This window comes from Chiloscyllium plagiosum, chromosome 19 (assembly GCF_004010195.1).
Source record: "Chiloscyllium plagiosum isolate BGI_BamShark_2017 chromosome 19, ASM401019v2, whole genome shotgun sequence".
In the NCBI taxonomy this organism is placed as follows: Eukaryota; Metazoa; Chordata; class Chondrichthyes; order Orectolobiformes; family Hemiscylliidae; genus Chiloscyllium; species Chiloscyllium plagiosum.
In genome coordinates this window covers 52,479,029-52,493,516 of record NC_057728.1, presented here as the reverse complement: position 1 = coordinate 52,493,516, position 14,488 = coordinate 52,479,029, and the positions used below count along the sequence as shown (strand labels likewise).

The following is a 14,488-nucleotide window of genomic DNA, read 5'->3' as shown; positions in this document are numbered from 1 at the left end:
GGATCTGACAATAGCACTAAGAGGCAATGCAAGTTCACAAGGATGTCATTAAAGATGGAACTTAAAGCTATGAAGAGAAGCTTGAGATGTTATTGGTGGCAAGAAATGGCCTGAGAAAAATCATGATGTTGAAGTATATAAAGTAAGCTGTATTAGATTAAGCAGTAAAGATTAAGTAATAATAGATTATTAAACAGCAACAGATTACTTATACAGAGGAGACACAAAATTAGCACAAATGGAGAACAATGAGGAGAATGGAAAAATATTAATTTTGGAATCTCGTGAACACTTGTTTCAAAAATGGTACATTTTGAGTGGAAGAAGAGAGAGGCCACATTATTTGGATGGTGGTGGGTAGAGGAACCAAGGGAGCTAAGAGTAAAAGTACACCTATCACAAGGTTACACCAGAGGTTAGAAAGGCTATTAAAAAACAAATCAAAGCAAAGCTTCCTATCTCGAACACTAGAATGAAAGGTCAGGTGGTTTTGCGTTCTGCTTGTAATATGACAAAAAGGATTAGAGGCATTTTGGAGTGCAGAGAGAACATTTACAAGGACGATAGCAGAAATAAATGGGTACAAACATCAGGAAAGGTTTGACAGGCTGAGTTTCTTTCTTCTTTAAATAAAGGAGTTGGGTCCTTCACCATTCCATAAGTTCATGATTGATCTGGTTGTGCCCTCAAGTCTGCTTTTCTGCCTACATCCCTTACTCGAAACTCAATTGTCTAAGATTTGATTACCTCAGCCTCAAACAGAATCAAAGACCCAGTCTCTATTGTTGGCTGGGGGAAGAGAACTGAGTCGAAGAGTGTGATGCTAGAAAAGCACAGCCAGTCCGGCAGCATCCAAGGAGCAGGAGAATCGATGCTTCGAGCATAGCCTTTCATCAGTATCTGCAGTCCTCACTTTCACCTGGGGACAGAATTCCTCGGTGCATCAGAGATGCAGAGGGATCTTGGTGTCTTACTGCATGAATTGCGAGCGCAGTAAGTAATTAAAGAAAAACCAGTGGCCTTGTTCATAGCAAGGGGAAAGGATTAAAAAAAGGATAAAGTGAAAACTGTAGATGCTGGAGAGGCAGAGTTAAAAAGCATGGCACTGGAAAAAGCACAGCAAGTCAGGCAACATCTGAGCAGCAACAAAGTTGACATGAAATGAAAAAGGAGGCTATGCATCAATTAAACAGGCCATCAGTAAGACTACATTTAGAGTATAATGTACATTATTGTCCTTCTTATGTATGGGAAGATGTAACTGCATTGGGAGTAGTTCAGACAAAGTTTTAAGAGATTGATACCTGGAGTTGGGGAGTTCTCCTGTGAGAAAATGCTGAATGGGTTAGGCTTGTAAGAGTTTAGTAAAGGAAGAGGTGACTCAACTGAAACACACAAGATCGGAGGGGTCTTGACTGGAAGCATGTGGAAAGAATGCATCTTCTTCAGGGAGAATCTAGAACCGGGGGAATGATACTGAAAACATGGAGTTGCACATTTAAAACAAAGATGAGGAGAAACGTTTTTCTCAGAGGGTCATGAGTCACTGAAACACTACTTTAAAAGGCAGTAAAAGCAGTCTGGATATTTTGAGCATAAGATGGATTCTTGAGGAGAGATGAACAATTATCAGGGACAGGCAGGAATGTGGACCTGCCATGATTTTATCAATTGGCAGAGTGGGTTCACAGGTCCAGTGGCCAAATGAAGGAAATCAGGAATACATAGCAGGTGGGAATTGGAGGAGCAGAGGTCAAGAAAGGTTGGAGGGGATTATAGAAATAGAAAGGGACAATGCCTGGGAGGGACCTGGCCAAGGGATAAGAATGTTAGATTTGAAACATTGATGAAAGGGGAACCAAGGCAGTTCCATGAGCACAGGGTGGTAGAAGAATGGAAGGTAATGTGAATTCGCAGAGTTTTGCATCAGTCCAGGTTGAAGGGGTGTGGAAAATGGGAGAATGGCCAGGAAAGCACTGGAACAGTCATTGGATGAAAACCTGCCAATTGTTTTGTACATGCTACAATCCATAGGAATTCCAGATGATCTTGAAAGAAAATAAAAATAGAAGCTGGAATACGTCACTTAAGCTTATATTTCCATTCAAGGATCAAGACTGATCTTTGCCACAAACCTCAATTCCATGAGGGTAGGACCAGATATGGTTATTATCAAATATTGACTGGATATCTAATTAACATTAACAATATACAGTAGATGTTAAACAAAGTTTTAAATCCACTTTAAAAACATTTGTTAAAAATTAAGCACAAAGATGACAGTGAAATGCAAGATTTTTTAAGATAACAGCAGAAATTGTATTACCTCATTCATAGGAGTTCCCCAGAAGTCATTGTGAAATAAGTTCTTCAAGGGTGTTGAAGGATGCAAGTCTTTGTTATCCAGAATGGCAGAGACATCATCAAAAACAAACCCACAATGTGTGCTGTTCCAGTAACAAACTGTCACTACTGCTGTCAACAAAACTACCTCCTTCCAGCTCAACTCAGCCATTCTCACAGGCTGCTGCAGAAAACAGAAATAATATTTTAAGAAGTTTTTGTTTCCACCTCCTTTATGAAATAAATTAAGCAGAACCCACAATATAAAGCTTTGGTAATTTTTTTCAGTTTGAATAGAAACTTAACAGGACCAGTGTCATAAATAATGCGGCTACAAAAGTGTCACACGTTAGGAACTCTGCGGAAAGTAACTCACTTCTTTGTTATCAAAAGCTGTCTGCTACTTACAGACCACAAGTAAAGAGTGTGATGGAATATCTTCCACTTGCCGACTGCTAGCAGCTACAACACTCAAGAAGCACAACACCATTCTGTGCAAAGTAGCCTACATGATTAGCATTGCATCCACCACCACTGAAGCAGAATACATTGTGCACAACCAGCTTGAACTTAAACAGTATTTTTCAACACCTCTACCACCTGGAAGAACAGGACAGAAGGTGCTGGCAACACCTTGAAGCTTCCCTTTAGGTGACATATCAGTGATGTACCTATACTATATGGTCTACAGATGGTTAAAGTCAGAAGAACAGGACCTCCAACTTCTCAAGAGCAATTTGGGATGGCAATAAAAGCAGACCTTATTTACCAAAGCCCTCACTTGAGGAATTAATACAAAAAGGTACCTATTGCTTCCTAAACGTAATGATCTCGGACTAAGCCGCACTCTCTGCAACTGGATCCTCTGTAGCCTGTGGGTCAGGAAACTATCAGTGAAGATAGGGGATAATATTTCATCCTCACTAACACTCAACACTGGAGTCACCTAGGGGTTGCATACTCAGCCCCCTACTGTACTCACTGTATACCCATGACTGTGTCGCCAAATACCAGACTAATGCCATTCACAAGTTCGCTGATGACACCACCATAGTCGGTCAAATCTCAGATGGCGACGAAACAGACTATAGAGGGGAGGTGGAAGACCTGGAAAAATGGTACAGAGAACCTAGCTCTCAATGCCGGCAAAACCAAGGAACTCATTATTGACTTTTGGCGGGATATTACTCATGCTCCCCTACACATTAACAGCACAGAGGTGGAATGAGTGGAGAGTGTCAAGCTCCTGGGAGTGGTCATCCACAACATGCTTTCTTGGACTCTTCATGTGGACGCACTGGTTACAAAGACCCAACAACATCTCTTCTTCCTCAAGCAGCTGAAAAAATTTGGCATGATGGTGAATACCCTTGCCAACTTTTATAGGTGCGCCATTGAGAGCATTCTGTCTGGGTGTATCACTCCCTGGTATGGCAACTGTACCATTCAAGATCAGAGATAGTTACAGAGAGTGGTGAACTTGGCCCGGACGGTCACAAAGGCCAACCTCCCATCTACAGAATCCATCTTCCAGGCCCGCTGTCAAGGAAAGGCTGCCAGCATTCTTTAAGATCCATCCCACCCTGGCAAAGTTTTTCTATAACCTCTACTATCGGGGAGAAGGTACAGAAGCTTGAACACATGCATAAGCTGGTTTCGCAAAAGTTTCTACCTTACTATTGTTAGAATACTGAATGGACTCAAAAACTCTTAAACATTCACCGTTTCCTGTGTTTTTGTTTTTGGCACTGTTTACCTATTATTTACTATCTATGCTACTTAACTCTGTGATCTGCCTGTATTACGTGCAAGACAAAGCTTTTCACTGTGTTTCGGTACATGTGACAATAAACTTAATTCAGTTCAATTCATTCTACACTGAACTATTCATCCCACATCTGTGTTTCAGCATAACTTGGAACTAAGCAGAAACAGTCCACCAAAGCTCACTGCAAGCTGACAGAAAATATTGGGGAAGGGACTCCTGCTGTTCCAAAATGGAGGTACCACTTTAAAGCAGGTCACACAACAGCTTTGTCATCCTTTGTGAACAGACTTGGTTTCCTGAGCATTTCTCCAATGTACCTTGTACACAAACAAACTCACAAGACTCATGAGCAAACATAACCTCATTAATAGGTGTTTGAACCTCCTAAAAATATTTGCATAGGAGATCCAAACCTATGAAGATTTTCTGGAAATATGTTGTACTTTTTTGATTAAAAATGTGTTATTTAGAACACTACTCCACACAAAAATACCATCACAGATTGGCTCCAGGTATGAAGCACTCTAATCAATAAGCTTGTCGAACAATAAGCAGATCCACAACTAACTGACATCTACACAGGTCAGATTCCTCAGACTTCACTATGGGAAGCAGGGGCCATGCGATAGCGTCATTGAATCAATGCAGAGGCCCAGCCAAGGCTGTGGGAAGAGATGTTCAAAATCCACTGTGGCATGGAATTTAACTTTAATTAAAGTTTGAAACAAAAAGCTAGCCTTGATGATAGTGACCAGGGTTGTCATTACATTTTGGAAAACAAATCTTTAGGGAAAGAAATCTGCTATCCTTTGCTGCCCTGACCTACATATTACTCCAGATCCACAGAAATGTGGGTGACTCTTAACTGCCCTCAGAAATAATTGAGCAAAGACAATTGGGAATGAGCAACAAATGCTCATTTAGGGAGCGTTGCCTACATCCCATCATGTTTGCTGCTCCAAACCAGCACCCAACAGCTGCATCTCTCAAATAGGGTCAATAACTAATGAAACGGATCAGACTACCAATGGTTTAAAATAATCCTCATTCTCAGAGGATGATGGAGTAGTGCAACAGGGCAAGTGATTGAGCTAAACGTCACCCACAGGATATACTGTACCTAGAAAATAATTTATCCTTTTAAACAGATGACCTGGTTGTTAACACATTGATGCTTATGGGACGTGGCTGTATGGAATATTTTCTCGCTCATAACAATGGTGAATACCGTAAGAATATCATTGCTGTGTAATCTGTCCTAAACTTGCATCATCTGCTATACAAATCTAATTTTGTTTTTATACCTACTTTTGACAGAAAATTCTACTGCTCAGCAATGTTCTTTGATTATACATTATTTGGACCACTTCAGTTTTCAGCAGCCTGAAGTTAATTTATAATTGTTGGTGATAATGATTCTGTGCTTCAAATCTGAAGTAAGTTAATACAAGAGTGCAAGTCAAGTCCTATTGGATGGAGCACACAAATCTCAAGACTCATCTACTTACCTCTTGCAGCACCACTTGCCCCACACAGCAGACACTGAGATCGCAGACAGTGAACTTATCAGTCATCTCAAAAACCAAAGTGGGATAGAAGCAAGTCATCCTCAAATCAGAGGGACTGACTGAGGAGGGAAAACTTTCAAGTTGGAAGTGTCAGAGGTACCATATAACTGATAGAACCTTTGACCAAAGCCATGTCTGTCTCGCTCTCAGAGTATTCCATTTCCATTTGGTGACCCTTTGTGCACAAATTAGTAACTACAATATGTACTGTGGTTTTATATATATCACAGTATTATCACTGGAAAATAACATTAATCAGTAATATATTGTGGTTAACTTTTAAACAGATTGGAGAAAATGCAACATAAAAGTAACATATTTGGAAAGGCATTCATGTTTGAGGATATGTAAAACAGTTGTTCTGTGAATTTCCTCATAGCGGTTTTTCATCATTGTTAAGTATAATTTAAACTACAGAGCTCAAAGAAATATATCAGTATTTTAGTTTTAGTAACCACACATGTAAGTGGTTAACTGATACAATTTTATTAGTTTAAAGAGGTGCTTTTTAAAACTATTTCCAACCCTATATTATGTACTGTAGTGGAACATCTCATTGAACAGGCTTAAAGGGTTGATCTCCTGTGCTGTGTTTCCGAAGAGACTTAATTGGCTGCAAAGCACTTTCAGGGGTCCTGAGGTAGTGAAAGCAGCCATAAAAATACAAGTTCCTTCTTTTCAATGGAGGAAGATTCATGCAAACAGCATGCGTAGCTTTAATTTATATCTTTGCAGTCAGGTACATATCAATTCTCCCTGGATTTGTCAGTGGTCCCTTTCTCATCCATATCCTTCCCCTGGGTGACATCATTCACAAGCAACAGATTCTACTCATACTTTGACAATGTGCAGCTCAATTTTATCCTGCATCACTCAATCTTACTCACATCTTACTCAACTTCTCCATTGCCTGTGTTGGGGAAAAACCAGGTTGTCCAAAGAGTAGAAATTTTATTCAACTAAATATCACAAAGTCTGAAACCGTAGTCTACATCTGTTAGCATAAACTCCATTCCCTAGTTACAATTCACGACTTAAGATCACCCACAGCCTTACTTAGTTCTGAATTGAGCTTCAACATCCTATCCTATCCAGCACCAAGACAGCCTACTTCTACCTCTGGGAGAATAGGCACTTCTGCTCCAGGCTCAGGTGATCTGTTCTAACTCTCATCAATGCCCACAGTTGATTATTCCATCACACAGTTGGATAATTCATGTTCTACCACTCCAGAAACTCTGCTTCTCTAACCCTAATATCCATCAAGGGCCACTCACCCATGACCTGTGTGTTTTCAATGGTCTTTACTAGTTTGTTTTTAAATCTCTCCAATGGCGTCAACCCTCCTCAATATTCATTGCTCTATGAAATCAAAACCCCCCTAAAGTATGCTAGAAGTCTGAAATAAAATAACACAAAAGCTGGAAACACTCAGGTCTGGCAGCATCCCTGCAGAGAAATGGAGTTAATGTCTCTGGATCTGTGACACAGAATCAGAATCATTGCTTGACCAGTGATGGCCATGCCTTCTGTTACTGGGCTATTGGCCCCAAACTTAATCCCCTAAACGTTTGCTTTGATTCAAAATGCTCTTTGTCAAAAACGTTGGTTACCTGTGCTAACAACATCTTCGGTCCAGGGTCAAATTTTGTATCATTATGAAACACCTCGAGTTGTTGCACTTCATTGAAGGTTTCATGCAAGTTGTTTTGGTTGTATTACAGACTGTCACCATTACTGACTGTAGTCTTTTATTGATTAAATTTGAGCTCATGAACTTCTGTGGTGGGATCTAAACTGTCTCTCTGAATCATTAGCCCAAATCTCTGGACTATTACAACAAAAAGAGCGAGCTGGAGATGCTGGAAACTTGAATACAAATAGTGAAGAAACTCAGCAGGTCTGGCAGCATCCAATGAAGGGTCATGGCACTCAAATTGTTAACTCTGCTTCTCTTTCTAGGATGCTGCCAGCTCTGCTGAGCTTCTTTCTGTTTGTCTCTTGATTAGTAGTCTAGTTATGACACTATATCCCTAGCTTAATGGTGGTTCTGTAAAATGGATAACCAAGTTATACAATTAAATTATAATTTTAATTAATGCACAGCATGAGCCTGTTCAGCTGACTGTAAAAATTCATACAGGACAAATATGTAGATCCTGACAGCCTATCCTTCTATTCCCGTTGTTGCTGTCCATGTTCCTACTCACACTTAAGTCCTATCCACCTGTTAGCCCTGGGCTTGCTGAACACTAACTCTTAATTAAGCAACATCCTACTTTTAAAGCTCCCATTTCAGTTTTCAAATTTCCTTTCAAGTCCATAAATTGTCCAAGCCTTTCAAAATATTAATGTAACTCCAACTCTGGCTCTTCAACATCCTTAACTTTAAATGCTCGACATTAGCAGTCACACCTTCCACTTATTTTTAAGACATTCCTTCAAACCTACATCTTTGACAGGCTTTCTGTCATCTCCCAAAATTTTGATGTTAAATTTGTTTTGATAATGTTTCTGTGAATCATCCTGGGATGTTTTATTACGCCAAGCATAGACAGAAATGATATATTGTTGTTGATTCCTCTCCATATACTTTATGTAGTGTAGTCATAGCAACATACAAATTAGGGGGACTGGGCTACTCAGCACCTTCAGCCTGCTCTGCTCACAGCTCTAGGGACTCTAATTCCCCTTTACCCTGATAATCTTCCACATCCTTTCTCACAAGAATCTATGCACTTCTATATTAAAAATATAGAAAGACTCATCATCCGCTACTCTTAAGTTAGAGTTCCAAATACTGTCAACCCTCTGTGAGAAAATATTTGTCCGACTTATCTTAAATGGGAGTTTTTTTTAAAAACAATAATCTTTAAACAGCGCCCCCAGTTCTAAAATCTCTAAGAGGAAACATCCCCTCTACATGCACTGTGTCAAGACCTCTCAGGATCTTGCGTAATTCAATCAAGTTACCTCTTACTTTTCCAAACTCCAGCAGATATAAGCTTCGCTTGTTTAATTTTTCATCATACCACATGGTGCCCCTTCCCCTATTCATCTCGTAAATATTCTGTGAACTGCTTCAAAAGTATTTAAATCCTTCCTTAAATAAGGAGGCCAATACACAATAATCCAATCCGTTCTTACCAACATTCTGTGTAATGAATAACATCCCTACTTTCTGTGGAAAGATTAATCAACTTGCACATAGCAAGCTCCTACAAACAGTAATGAGATCATTTGAGCTGTTTTAGTAAAAATAATATTGTTTAAGTGATTCATATTACTATGAAATCAAGGATAATTCCCCTGTTTTTGTCTGAAGCTGTCTCAGAAGCGTTTATTGCCATTTAAGAGGCCTTTGTTGTAATAGCTCATCCAAAAGATGGCACTTGTATGTAGGTTAATCTCAGTATTGCACTGGAGCATTATTATAGAATTTGAGATATTTTCCTCCTTTTTATCTTGTGGACATAGCTGATAAGGTCAGTATTTGTTGCCCATCCCCTATTTCCCTTGAACTAAGTGACATGCTGGGCCATTTCAGAAGGCAGACAAATCTGTTATTCTTCTGGAGTCACATGCAGTCAGGAAGGCAAACTTTCTTCTCAGACGATGGTAGTGTACCAGATGAATTTCTAAAGCAAATCAATGTTAGTTTTGTGCCATCATTAAAGAGATGCTTTATATTTCAGATTTACAATTGAATTCAAATTCCATTAACAACCAGGATTTGAATCCATATCCCTAGATCATTTGTCTGGAAGTATGGTTATTGAGTGGTGTTAACAGCTCACTGCCACCACATTTATGAATAGGACTCGGACCCATAAACTTCCTCTTCATGTACAAAAATGCTACCAAGTGTTGATAATGAAAATAGATGAACCCTTAGAACTATAGATGTTACTTTCTCACGGGATTGTCTGGAGTAGAATCTAACCTATCTAACCTTCAGCAAGTCCGACTATGAAATCATCAAGCTGCACAATCAAAACACGTTAAACTTTAAGCAGCAGGGTCTAACTTTGTAACAATTAGTAAATATCCTCCATCTTAGCATCATACTGCATTTTTCAGGCTGTGACAAGCTCAAATCGTTCAGAGCTTGCTCAAACATCTGTTTTCCTTGTCTACATATGTTCCACCCACTGTTTCCTGAAGTCATCCTATTAACAACTGGAGCATCCCAGCAACACTTGTAAACTAGAAGGAAACCAAATGCAGTGCATGCAGTTACGCAGACCATACAAGTGATAATACTGTTACAGATTATTACAATTTGAGACCAGTTTGTGGTAACTATGTTCTTTGTAATGTTCAGCTGTTTAACAGTCTCACTCTCTCTCTGTAATTTGCTACTGTACAAGTCCTGTCAAAGTAAGTCAATTTATAAAATAAAAGTAACATCTAAGAACACTAAGTCAGAGCTGGAGTAGCCTTGAAGCCCATTGAGAGTCTGCTCTGCCATACAACAAAACCATGGCTAATCTTCTCGATCAACTCTACTTACTGAGACTATCTCCAAATATCTTGTACCAAAAATTCTATTAACCTCTGTTTTTAAACATATCCACCGATTAAGCATCTACAGCTCTCTGGGGTACAGAATTCAGAACACTCTCAACCCTCTGAGTGCAGATATTTCTCATCACAGACCTAAGTAATTAACTCCTTAGTCCAAGATTCAAGTCCTTATATTCTAAACTGTCTAGTTAGGAGAAAGATTTTCTTCATATTTACCCTGTTAAACACAACTTTTTATATATCAAAGAGATTTTTATGTTACTTTTTCAACTGACGTGGACATTGCTGACAAAGCCAGCATTTGTTCTCTTTGGGAAGATAGTGGCGAGTTGCCTCATTAAATTGCTGCAGTCCATCTGGTGAAGCTACACACCAGGATCTTTGACCTGGTGAAGTCAAGGAATGTTGTTAACAGTTCTAAGCCAGGATGGTCTGTGTCTTGAAAGGGTACCTGCATCTTTCAATATTCTAAACTCCAGGGATTATAAAACCTAATCCACTCAATCTCATCTCACAGGACAATACTTGTTTGACAGTTGGCACATCAGTGCCAGACTTATATGAACTGCCTTCAGGTTTTGTTTCTGGGCATTCAGTCCAGTCCCCAGGGTAACCAACTATCCTATATTACAACGGAGTGTCTTTGTTTGACCGATCTACACTCCTTAAGGGAGACTTTTAACCTTTATTTTTAAGCACAACCTGTGAAAGACGGATACCCTGCTAAGGTTACCAGTGCTGACTTCCCCTCAGTCAAGTGTGGCCTATTTTATCCTATGTCAGTTGGTCATCTTGGTCTGGTCCCTAATCTCTCCCTAAAGTTTCATCTCCCCTACCTCATCATGCTGCCCTTCAGTCCACTAGAGCCCCATTACTTATTTCCCCAAAATTGGGATGTTCAATCCTATGAAAACAAAATGAGACACACCTCGAGTAGAGAGGTGGGGTTGGTCAGGGAGAGAGAGGATATGAAGGTGTGTGAGAGTAGTTTCAACAGGACTGGGCTGAGAAATCTTAGCATCATAATAGCCTGAGTAAGATAGAAATAAAGTTAAGTAGAATTTCTCTTGTTGAGTCACAACACAATCTCCCTTCCAGCTGCTTGCCATTTCAACAATCCATCTTGCTCCCAGGCTAACATATTATGTTGGAACTATGACAGCGTTCCAATGAAATTCAATACATATTGGAGGTACAATACCTCATTCTCCCTTAAGACACAGCCTCTAGGACTTAATATTGGGTTCCACAACTTCAGTGTATGAACCCTGTCCTCTCTTTTTCTTCGTCCCCCTGCATTTCTAATGGGCTTTGCTCTTTGCAGATTTGACCCAGTTTCTCTTTCCAACAGCTGATGTTTACACCTATTTCACATTTCTTTTTCACCCAGCATCATTATCACTCGCTTTGTCTTGAGTTCTGAAGAAAGGTCAACTCTCATTTCTCTCATCAGATCCTGCCAGACGGGAGTCTTTCCAGCAATTTCTGGTTTTGTTGTTAACAATATGTTCCACTTGCTCCTCCTTCCACAATATTAAAAACACAATTTTCCAGCACCTCAGTTCTAAAGTCATACTGGATTCGAAACATTGACTCTGTTTCTCTCCACATATGTTGCCAGATAGCTGGGTTTACCCAGCACCCTTTTTTTTTTACTTCAGACTTCCAGCATCCACAATCATTAGCTCTTATCATCTCTCTACCACTCACTTGCAGACCCACTCCAACTCACCCTGGAGACTTCCAGGGTCAGTCGCGCCATCAGGTCGTCCCAGAAAATATACGACAAAGAGCTAAGTGGAAAGAGGGCCAGGGGCACGGAGCAAAGACGGTCAATGCTTTGAATAAAGAGTTAGTCGTCCCGAGGTTCCCCCTCTCCCAATGTGTCCCTCCATTTTTCACGATCAGATATTACAATACCCCCCCGTCCGCTACCTCTTCAGCACTCCTCCTTGCTCCAAAGCTCCACCCGCCGCTCTGTTTAATTTGCAGCTCCGTTCGGCGACATCTCCAAGCAACTGCCCAGCTCCCACCCACCCATCAGCCCCCCACTTCCTGTCCGTCCCCGAACAGCCCTGCCCACTCATTTCCGGTCCGTTCCCCTCCCAGCCCCGGGGGCATGTCGGCTGCAGCCAGAGTGTCCGGACTCCAGGTTATCGCCCGCATTCCTGCTCCCACGTGCTTGTACATTACCTCGACAAACAGTCCCCACAGGAATAGCAAATAGAGAAATAAAAACAAATCTATTCGTCTCAGGAATAAAAGCAGGTGATCTGAAATAGATAACTGCTAAGGGAAAATGCTTATATATATAGCGTTTGATAGACTAACCAACCTATAATGACAAGGAAAAGCAAGACAATCGAACCCTTTAGGTAGACTTTTCTCCTCCAAAATAGAAAAGACTGAGTATTTCACAAGTTTTGATTTGATTTGATGTATTATTGTCACGTACCTAGGTACAGCAAAATATTTTGTGTGCAGGACAGGTACATAGAGTCATAGAGATGTACAGCATGGAAACAGATCCTTCGGTCCAACCTGTCCATGCCGACCAGATATCCCAACCCAATCTAGTCCCACCTGTCAGCACCCAGCCCATATCCCTCCAAACCCTTCCTATTCATATACCCATTCAAATGCCTCTAAAATGTTGCAATCGTACCAGTCTCCACCACTGCCTCTGGCAGCTCATTCCATACACGTACCACTCTCTGTGTGAAAAAGTTGCCCCGTAGGTTTCCTTTATATCTTTCCCCTCTCACCCTAAACCTATGCCCTCTAGTTCTGGACTCCCTGACCCCAGGGAAAAGACTTTGCCTATTTACCCTATCAATGCCCCTCATAATTTTGTAAGCCTCTATAAGGTCAGCCCTTAGCCTCTGACGCTCCAGGGAAAACAGCCCCAGCCTGTTCAGCCTCTCACTATAGCTCAAATCCTCCAACCGTGGCAACATCCTTGTAAATCTTTTCTGAACCCTTTCAAGTTTCACAACATCTTTCCGATAGGAAGGAGACCAGAATTGCACGCAATATTCCAACAGTGGCCTAAAGATTATAACCAGGGTGGGAAAGGTCTTTGATTATATTGACTACCTTACCAAGGCAACAGGAAGTACAGACAGAGTCAATGGATGGAATGTTGGCTTGCATAATGGACAGGGCTGTGTTTACAACTGTGCAGCATCTTACCGTCCTGGGCAGTGCGGTTGCCATAACAATGCATTGAGATAGAATGCTGTTGTGGTTCTGTTCGCCGAGTTGGGAATTTGTGCTGCAGACGTTTCGTCCCGTGTCTAGGTAACATCCTCAGTGCTTGGGAGCCTCCTGTGAAGCGCTTCTGTGATCTTTCCTCCAGCATTTGTAGTGGTTTGAATCTGCTGCTTCCGGTTGTCAGTTCCAGCTGTCCGTTGCAGTGGTCGGTATATTGGGTCCAGGTCGATGTGCTTATTGATTGAATCTGTGGATGAGTGCCATACCTCTAGGGATTCCCTGGCTGTTCTCTGTTTGGCTTGTCCTATAATGGTAGTGTTATCCCAGTCGAATTCATGTTCCTTGTCATCTGCATGTGTGGCTACTAAGGCCAAGCACTGAGGATGTCACCTAGACAGGGGACGAAACGTCTGCAACACAAGTTCCCAGCTCGGCGAACAGAACCACAACAACGAGCACCCGAGCTACAAATCTTCTCACAATCTTTGAAGATAGAATGCTTTCAATGGTGCATACAAAAACGTTAATCAACCAAACTTTGCATCTATTTTTTCTTGACATGTGGGTATTACTGGCACTCCATGTGTTGCCCAACCCTATATGCCCTTGACAAGGTGCAGTACATGTGGTATAGGTAAACACACATTGCTGTGAGGAGATGTTGCATTTTGTTAAGGCAAACCAGGGCAGGATTTATACAGGTAAGGATAGAGTTCTGGGAAATGTTTCCAGGGGTGCAGGTGCATAGTTCCTTGAAAGTGGAGTCACAAGTCGACAGTGTGGTGAAAAAGGCATTTGGCACCTTTGCTTTCACTGGTGAAAGCAGAGTATGGGAGTTGGAATGTCATGTTGTAGCTGTACAGGACTTTGGTGAGACCATTTTTAGAATACCGCATACAATTTTAATCATAGAAATGTACAGCATGGAAACAAACCCTTCAGTCCAACCCATCCATGCTGACCAGATTTCCAAACCCAATCTAGTCCCACTTGCCAGCACCCGGCCCATATCCCTCCAAACCCTTCCTATTCATATGCCCACCCAAATGCCTTTTAAATATTGCAATTT

General features: G+C 41.0%; 1 protein-coding gene across 2 annotated transcripts in view; it reads right to left on the bottom strand.

The window, feature by feature from the left end:
- Nucleotides 1–12,246, bottom strand: part of tmtc3 (transmembrane O-mannosyltransferase targeting cadherins 3) — a 63,135-nt gene extending 50,889 nt beyond the window's left edge. The window contains exons 1-2 of one of the 2 annotated variants that reach the window (XM_043709892.1): nucleotides 12,142–12,246; nucleotides 2,327–2,527 (exon numbers count right to left, since the gene is read on the bottom strand). In XM_043709892.1, the coding sequence (XP_043565827.1) occupies nucleotides 2,327–2,515 (189 nt within the window). In that variant the 5' untranslated portion in view covers nucleotides 2,516–2,527; nucleotides 12,142–12,246. The remainder of the gene's footprint in view (nucleotides 1–2,326; nucleotides 2,528–12,141) is intronic. The other variant, XM_043709893.1, reaches the window with a different exon arrangement.
- Between the last annotated feature and the right edge of the window lie 2,242 nt (nucleotides 12,247–14,488).